This window comes from Silene latifolia, chromosome 11 (assembly GCF_048544455.1).
Source record: "Silene latifolia isolate original U9 population chromosome 11, ASM4854445v1, whole genome shotgun sequence".
Classification (NCBI taxonomy): Eukaryota; Viridiplantae; Streptophyta; class Magnoliopsida; order Caryophyllales; family Caryophyllaceae; genus Silene; species Silene latifolia.
Window position 1 is genome coordinate 127926723 of NC_133536.1, and position 9810 is coordinate 127936532.

Genomic DNA, 9810 nt, shown 5'->3' on the forward strand with positions numbered 1-9810 from the left:
GTGTTTCATACTTTCATACCACAAAGAAGCATACCCTTTAAATTTTAAAATGACAATCTTAAAGGACTTTCTGTCATTGTAATCCTTATATTGAAAAATCGTTTCAACAGATCTAAGCCAATCTAGTAAATCCTCAGGGTTTAAACTACCATGGAATTCAGGAATGTCTACCTTTACATCTTTGTCTCTGACATCATATATTTCTTCCTCCATTCTTGAGTCATGTGACTCAGAGATGGCTTCCTCATCTGGATCATGCTGTGGTTGCCTCCTACTTGCTCCCATTGCAAGCCCTCTCCCCCTTCCTCTTCCTCTGAAAGGTGGTGGTTGCCTTCTTGGGTCATGGTTTGGAAATCTTTCCATGACAGTATAGACAACATTGAGTAAAGTATCCACAATAGTTTTAATGTAGCTGGGAAACTGAACTCAATTTTCTCTCACTCGGGACTAACATAAGATAGGATTGTGTTATAACCTCAGCTCTGATTACTAGAATTTGCAGAGTAGACTATGGGGACAGACACAAATTTAACAAACCCTGAAAACAGACAAAAGAGTAATCTTAGGGAATGCAATAAACTTGAGGATTTTTGTAAAAATAGTAAATGAACTTGAAAAGTTAAGATGGTAAACTAAAACTGAGCCAAATTTCAGGATTTTACACACTCTAAGTAATTTAATTAATTGGAAAACCAGACTGAATTAAACTCCAACTCAGACAGTTTTCTCAGCAAACCCGTGTGACTCTTTTTGAATGGAAATTTTGGTATAACAAAGGGATATAATTATCAAATTTACCCTCAAGCAAGCACAGAAGGTTAACTTAATAATTTGGGATGATTAAGACTGAATTATTCAAGCAAGCACAAGATTAATTCAACCTCAACCAGACAATGCACTTAAAACAGTTCAAGCAAGCACATACCTATTTTAAGTAAAACCACAGATCTTTAATCAATACCTAAGCAAGCACAAGGTATTATCAAGTCTGGCTTATAACTAATACTCAGCAAAGTTAGTAAGATTTGCAATTTGAGAGAAATCTCAAGGTTTTTATTTATCACAGTCTGAGTAAAACAGAATGAGGAATGGTCCTTATATAGGCCTTTCCTGTGAAGTTTCAGCACAAATAAACCCTATATATCTCCATCAAAGGGCCAGGATAAATCTTAGAAATCAAACAAGAGTGGTGGAGATATTTTACAACGGATACAAAAGGAAATTAAAGCAAACTTAACAACACAAAAGAGCTGTAGGTTAATAGTGACAGGCTGTCCTTTGGCTGTTGTATTTCTTTGGTTGGTTGTTGAAGGTCACATGGCCTTGGTCCAGGTACCATCTGTGACTCAAGGTTCTATTTGATGAATACTGAAATAGGCCAAGAGTTTCTTGTTGAGAGTTTTTCCCTTGTTTGGCCAGAAATGGCAACTTTACTTTATCTGAATTACCCTACTGCAACTTGCTTTCTAGTCTGATTTTATGTGCAATGCTTTCGGAATTTAGCATGGCTCATTAGGATTAATTTGTGATTAGTTGAAAAAGATTCAACTGGTCAAGGTGGCAGCCGGTGGCTAGTCTGAATCGTGCACTTATGGGCTGATGAACTTGGACTGACAGTTGTTGTTGCTGTGACTGTTGTTGGCCTGGGTTGTGCCTGGTATTCCTGGTAAGATAAGGGTATGCTTGGTTTGTCCCTTGCCATCCTCTAAAAGATTGTTAGCCTGGTTAGCAGCTCCTGCTGCAAAACTAAAAAAGCTTTTCTGTCATCATAACCTTTAAACTCAAAGACCCTCTCAACATATCTAAGTCAATCTAACAAATTCTCAGGATTTAAACTACCATGGAAATCAAAGATCTCTACTTTAACATCCTTATCTCTAGCTAAGTAGTTACCTTCTTCCATCATAGACTCTTCTGAATCTAAGTTGAGTTCTTCTTCATTCTCATGCTGTGGTTGGCCCTTTCCTGCTCCAAAAAACCTCTACCCCTATCCATCTTTGCCTCCATTCCGACTAATCTCTCTTCACTCATGGTTGGTTTTTGTAGTTTTGATGTAGCTGGGGAAATGAACTCACTTTTCTCTCACTCAGGACTAACACAAGATGGGATTGTGTTATAACCTAAGCTCTGATTACCAGAATTTGCAGTGTAAGCCACAGGGACAGACACAGTTGAACAAACCCTGACAATAGACAAAGGACAATTTCAGGGAATGCAATAAACTTTAGGAGTTTTGTAAAAATAGTAAATGGCTTTGAAAAATCATGAAAATTGGTGATAATTTAGTTAAGATACCAAACTAACACTGGGCTAAATTTCAGAGTTTTACAAACAATCTAGGTATTTTAAATAAAATGAAAACCAGAGTTAAATAGAATGATTCTCAGACAGTTTTCTTAGCAAAGAAGAATGACTCTTTTTGTGACTAGAAACCAGGATATAATTATCAAATTTACCCTCAAGCAAGCATAGAGGTTAAACTTAACAATTTGGAGAGCCTCAAATGAATTTACTCAAGCAAGCGTAGAGCAAACACAAGACAGACAGACAATGCACTTAAAACGGTTCAAGCAAGCACATACCTATTCTAAGTAACACCACAAATCCTTAATCACCTTCTAAGCAACCACAAGAAGATATTATGTCTGACTTACAACTAAAACTCAACAAAGTTAATAAGATTTACAATTTTTGAGAGAAATGTCAAGGTTTTTCATTAATCAAAGTTTGAGTAAAACAGACTGAGGAAGGGTCCTTATATAGGCCTTTCCTGTGAAGTTTCAGTACAAATAAAACCCTAGATATCTCCATCTAAGGCCCGGGATTAGTTTTAGGAAGCAAAAAAAAATAGTGGAAATATTTTACAATAGATACAAAAGGAAATTAAAGTAAACTGAATAAGAACAAAAGAGCTACAGGTATGATAGTGACAGGCTGCTCATTGGCTGTTGCATTTCTTTGGCTGATTATTGAAGGTCAAATGGCCTTGGTCCAGGCACCATCTGTGGCTCAAGGTGCTATCTGATGAATGCTGAAACAGGCCAAGAGTTCCTTGTTGAGAGTTTTTCCCTTGTTTGGCCAAAAATGGCAATTCTACTTTATCTGAATTACCCGTCCTGCAACTTGCTTTTTAGTCTAATTTTCTTTGAAATACTTTAGGAATTGAGCCTGGCTCCCTAGGATTAATTTGTGCTTAGTTGAACAAAGATTAAGCTGGCCAAGGTGGCAGATGGTTGCTAGTCTTAATCGTGCACTTATGGACTGATGAACTTGGACTGACCGTTGATTTTGCCTGAGTGTTGTTGTTGTGATTGTTGTTGGCCTGGGCATGGGTTATTGGGGATCCTGTAGCTTGGGTTGTGCCTGGTATTCCTGGCAAGATAAGGGCATGACTGGTTTGTCCCTGGCCTTCCTCTAAAACATTACTAGCCTGGTTAACAGCTCCTGCTACATTATGTGTCTAGCTTGGTTTATATAGACCAAGGCTTACAATCTCGGCCCTTGATTACAAGCTACATCTAAGGGACATAAAATGAGCTGCTATAATACAAGAAAAATGGCAGCCTAGGACTTACACAATGCTGAATTTGAAAAGACATAAAGCAAAGAAATGATAAAGTAAACTAATAGTCCAACCCTCCTTGTTTGTTAGCTCAACTCCTTATTTATGCTATATGGACTGACTTGGTGGCCTTGTGGAACCGTGTAAGGCTCTTGTGCAGCTCCAAAAGTCCTTTGAGCTTTGTTGGATCAAAAGAGGAAAGGTTGAAAGCGACATTTAGCTCATTGTTCAAAACCGGGTCGCCTTGGTACCTTTGTAATGTTTCTTCAATTTATTTCTGATTGGTAACTTTTGGAGATAAATATCCTATACAAAAACATTCCAAACTCACCCAAGATAAGAATTAGGATGGTTGGAGTCATGGCTTCTTAGACGGTTTTAGAGTTATACCTCAAATTAGGACGAGGTCAAAAACCGGGTGAAATAGGAGCTTTCTCGGTTTGATTCCTTTCAATATCTCCTTCTTGAAAAGGATTTGCCCTCAAATCCTCGAGTTTAACTTCTTCAGTCTCTTCATAATAAGGACTCAAATCCCCAACATTGAAAGTTCCATGGACACCATACTCTCCGGGATGGTTTATCTTGTACGCATTGTACCCGAACTTCTCAAGGACTTCGAATGGACCATCAGCTCTAGGCATGAGCTTTTTCTTCCTTTTTTCTAGAAATATCTCCTTTCTCAAGTGTATCCAAACAAGATCTCCGGGTTCAAAGCTCTTGGTTCCCTTAGCACCCTTGGACTTGGCCTTATGAGCCTCATTAGCCTTCTCAATTTGCTTCTTGACTTGTTCATGGACATGGAGCATTTGTTCAACTCTTTTCTTAGCATCATAATTAATGGTGTTCCACTTGATGGCTGCCAAATCAGTAGGCATCATAGGAATGCCATAGACCACTTCAAAGGGAGACTTGCTCTTGGTTGTGGAGGGTGCTCGGTTGAAGGCAAACTCGGCTTGAGCTAGTTTGAGGCCCCAATCTTTTAATGACTTAGCAAGCGTGCATCTAAGGATCCTCCCCAAGGTCTTGTTGGTAACTTCCGTTTGCCCATCAGTTTGAGGGTGATGGGAGGTGCTAAATAAGAGCCTTGTCTTGAGTAGCTTCCATAAGGTCCTCCAAAAATGACTCATGAACTTGGAATCCCTATCCGAGACAATGGACTTAGGAATGCCATGCAGCTTGACCACTTCTTTGAAATAGAGCTCGGCCACACTTGCTGCATCCTCAGTCTTCTTGCAACCAATGAAATGAGCCATTTTGCTAAACCTATCCACAACCACCATGATTGAATCCGTCCCTCTTTGAGTTCTTGGTAAGGCAACAATGAAATCTATGCTTATGTCTTTCCATGGCTGATTTGGAACCTGTAAAGGAGTGTCAGGGCCTGTTTGGGAATAGGATTTTGATTGTTGACAAGGAGCACACCTCTTGATCACATCTTGGACATCCCCAAGCATCTTAGGCCAATAGAATTGCTCTTGGAACATGTCATATGTCTTTTGAATACCAAAGTGCCCGACAAGACCATTGGAGTGTATTTCCCTTATCAATAAACTTCTATAAGGTCCCTTAGACACACACAATCTGTTTCCAAAGAAGAATAACCCATTTTGAACCAAGTATTTCCTCCCAAGCTTGATTCGGCCAGATTGAAGGAGCTTCCATTCTTCTTTAAATTCCGGATCCTCCACATATAACTCCTTCATGTACTCAAACCCAAGGACCCTTTGCTCCATGAAACTCAACATAATGAACCTCCTAGACAATGCATAAGCAACTATATTGTCTTTTCCCTCTATGTACTTGCTTGAAAAGTTGATGGATTGTAGGAACTTCACCCATTTAGCATGCCTATGATTGAGCTTATGTTGGCCATTAATGTAGTTGAGAGCCTCATGATCCGAATGGAGGACAAATGGTCGTGGCTTCAAGTAGTAGCTCCAATGGTTCAAGGCTTGAAAAATAGCATACAACTCCTTATCATAGGTTGAATAATTGAGCTTGGTACCGCTGAATTTCTCATTAAAGTAAGCAATGGGTTTGCGTTCTTGCAAGAGGAGAACCTCTACGCCAATACCACTAGCATCACACTCTACTTCAAACAACTTATCAAAATTTGGTAAGGAAATAATTGGAGACTCACAAAGCAGCCCCTTGATAGCTTGGAAGGAGCTCTCGACCTTATCATTTCACTTGAACTCCCTTTTCTTCATACACTCGGTTATGGGAGCCGTGATGGTGCTGAAATCTTTGATAAACCTCCTATAAAAAGAGGCTAACCCATGAAAGCTCCTCACATCCCTGATATTCTTTGGATTAGGCCATGTTTTGATAGCTTTAACCTTCTCTTGATCAACTATAATGCCCCGAGCAGAGATGATAGAACCCAAAAATTGGACCTCACTTTGCATAAAAGAACGCTTCTCTAGCTTGCCATACAACCTGTGCTCCCTAAGAGTTTCAAACAATACTTGCAAATGCTTGAGGTGCTCTTCTTTGGAAGGCCTATAGACCAAGATATCATCAAAGTAAACAACCACAAATCTGTCCAAATATGGTCTAAGTACCTCGGTCATGAGCCTTATGAAAGTGCTTGGTGCATTAGAAAGACCAAAGGGCATCACCAGCCACTCGTATAACCCATGCTTGGTTTTGAAAGCCATTTTCCATTCATCACCTTCCTTGATCTTTACTTGGTAGTAGCCTTGCCTTAGATCAATCTTTGAAAACAATTGAGCTCCACTAAGCTCATCCAGGATGCCATCAAGCCTAGGTATGGGTAACCTATACTTGATGGTAATGTTGTTGATGGCTCTACTATTCGTAGACATCCTCCAAGATCCATATTTTTTGGCACTAAAAGGGCCGGGACAGCACACGGACTAAGGGACTCCCTCACAAAGCCTTTGCTCACAAGCTCTCCAATTTGTTGTTGTAGCTCTTGATTAGCTTTAGGATCACTTCTATAGGCAGCCTTGTTTGGTAATGTAGCACACGGAATGAAATCAATTTGATGCTCAATGCCTCTAAGAGGAGGTAAGCCACTTGGAAGCTCATTTGGGAACACATCTTCATAGGATTGGAGAAGCTCTTGGACCTCTTTAGGAAGTGATATATTCTGCCCCCATGAAACATCTTTTGCAACAAGAACATAGACATCTTCATCACCCTTTAATTCTTGGAGCATCTCGGCCTCATTGTATATAGTTTTAAGTCGTGTGAATATATAATTTGATGACGAGTTACGAAATGGGGCCAAGGGGATTTATTATTTAATTACACGATAATTAATTAATAAATATATTGATTAGAATTTATTAATTAATAGTTAATTAATTAATTTTATACATTGTGTGTATGTTTTGAGGTGGAGATAATTAGCTATTTAAGTTTACAAGAGGTTATAAAATTAGCTAATAAAGGTTCCATTGACACATTTTATAGTGATAAAATGGTTTAATGATTACTTAATACTTGAGTATTTATTAGTGGTTAATTTGTATTAATAAGTGTTAAATAATCAAATTAATATTTAACTATATAAGATAATTAAATATAAGACTTATAACTATTTGTGGGATAAATGTCGAAAATCAAAATGGACCCGATTGAGTCCATATGGACCGATTTTTAGTGAGGAAATGTGACCAGCACTTGTCAATGTTGTTGACTAAGAACACATGGTATGTTCCCATCAATTGTTTACATTTCCTCACCTATATATACCCCCTCACATATTACATACAAGATGATGATAAAATTTAAGACAAAATCTCATCATTCTCATAAAACTTTGATCAAATTGTTGATCATCATCATAAAATATTCACACAAATAATAATATACATCAAATATTATTAGAGTAATAATATTTGTAGTAATTATATACAAGTTTATACTACTATTATCTAGTTAGTAATAATAGTATATTTTGGGCTATTCTTGGGTGCAACCAAGAGGATATTTCCTACTATGGAAATTTGGAGATGGAGGATCATCCATGATATTTTAGCTCAAGAACAACATAGGAAAGGAGTCCTTCTGTTGTGCCCATATTTTGCCGAAAGTAATGTAAGGAACTTCTTACTTTCGTCTTTTCAGGTGATCTTTTAAGACTAAAATTAAAGTAATTTTTTTCACTAATTAGAAGAGTCTAATTAGGGGTCTATCACCTTCAAGTGGCATCAGAGCTCAGTCGTTGCATGCATGTTGATTTTCGACCATTTTATCGAGTTATAAGATGACTTAATAAAATCGTAACTGTTGTGTATAAATATGTTGGCAATAAAATTAGGGTTGCATGTACACAATATGACCTAAAAATCGTTTTGGTCAAATTTGGTTAATTATAGAATTTTATTGCTAATTAATAGATTTTTCCGTCGTAAGACCGTCTTAATATGAATAAAATTGGTTAATAGTTAACTAAAAACATTTTCATGTTAATTCTGGCCATGAAATTTTAATATATTCTCACATTCATAGATTACTTAGAGTAACTAAAAAATTAGAAAATGAATTTGATTAATTTTGCATGATTATTGATTTTTAATAGTTAAATATCAGTAAAATGTGATTATCTTTGTTAAAATAAAATTTTTGGTATGAAAAATTTATCCAAGGTTACTTGAATGTATTATACATTGTATGTTATCTTATAAAATTAATTTGATTAATTTTTGCATATTTATTGGTTTTTATGCGATAAAATCGATAATATGTAACCATATTTTTCTCAAATTTTAATCGGAATTTTTTAGTAAAATGTTTTACATTTTCAGGTTCTAGAAACTGTTCCAGAATATTAAAAATTTTCATTTGTTGATTTTTTCGAATTTTTATGTTTAATTTATAATTATATCGTAAAAGTTGCGAAAACCGTGTTTAAAATTGTGTATTTGATACAAAGTAAATTTTTAGACAAATTTTTTGAAATTTTGAGTTCCTGTAAATGTTCTAGTATAAAAAAAAATATTTCAAAATTTTATTATATTGTTTGGATTTATTTCATAAAAGTTATCATTAAATATGTTTTAATTAGCAATTTTTCATAAAAGGTTATGAAATCGTTAAGAAATTAGTCAAGACTAATTTTTGAGTCTAAAAACAGTTTGGGAAGTTATCGTGTGCTTATATTTGATTTAAGTACTAATTTGTGATTTTTAATGGTTAAAAATCGCTTAATTAACCAAAATTTTGAGCTTAATATCAAACCGATGGTTTATAGGGCGATTTGGCATTTTAGGGCATGTTTAAAAATGATTTTTATTCTGTATTTTTTTTTGTAAATGAATGTCATTTAATTTTATGTAATTTATTAATGTAATTTGTTTAGTATGGCCTTAGTTAGAAATCGGTATTGCCCGAAATGTATGGGAATATCGGTTTGGTTTGTAATTAAATGCGATCTCGTATCCCCATCTTGTAATATTAATAGATTTATTTTTATATTAATTTTACAAATGTATAATAGGAATTGTTATGTAATTCATTTTTTTTATACTTGTAATTATTTATTACGAAGACCGGCGGGGTCCTAAAGACGGTGCCTTTCGGAAAGGAGTTCTGATGAAGACCGGATTTTCCAAAAGACCAAGCTAGATTGGAAGGCGTTCCAATAAAGTTCAATGGACTAAGGAGTTGGTTTCCGAAGTTGTAATAGTTAATTAGATTGACTTGATTAGAAGGCCATACTAGGATTTGTATTTACATTTTTTTATGCATTCATGCCAAATCGCCATTTCATGCATTTTACTCGTCTTATGATTGTTGTCAATTAAAATTATCGAGAATTCGCCAATTTAGTTCACTTAAAGGGAATTGATAATAAATTGACAAGATCTCTCAAATTGTTTAAATATTGAGACTAGCCCTTCCAATTAGTAAGTAGTAACACCTATGAATCCTTTCTTTATTAGGAGGTAGGTACGGCTCACCGTGGTGTTCTCTTTTTACGTCGGGTAAGTAGGGTAATAAATGTTATTACACATAAAAGTTGGTTGGACTCAACGGAATTGCAAGATTGGTATGTCTGACGTCACTGGGCCCAGTTTTGTGTTCCGGGGCTAGGAGATGGGTTTACTTGAAATCTGTCGACCGAGAGTTCTAATTGTAGAATCAGTCAAAGGGTTGACTCAGCGAATTTATTTAGATCTCGTATGTTAAGCGTCATCGGGCCGAGGTTTATTTAGAGATGGATTTCGAGATCATTTATATAATTTAGGTGAGGATCATTATATAAATACAAATTC

At 36.0% G+C, this 9810-nt stretch overlaps 1 protein-coding gene across 1 annotated transcript; it reads right to left on the bottom strand.

The window, feature by feature from the left end:
* Positions 1-476: 476 nt before the first annotated feature.
* LOC141613972 (uncharacterized) lies at positions 477-6390 on the bottom strand. The gene is made up of 8 exons (XM_074432715.1): positions 5857-6390; positions 5067-5664; positions 3978-4418; positions 3281-3444; positions 2296-2336; positions 2098-2182; positions 1616-1760; positions 477-538 (listed from the first exon to the last, which is right to left on the bottom strand). Exons 1-8 carry the CDS (start codon positions 6388-6390, stop codon positions 477-479), a joined length of 2070 nt encoding a protein of 689 aa, XP_074288816.1.
* Positions 6391-9810: the final 3420 nt, after the last annotated feature.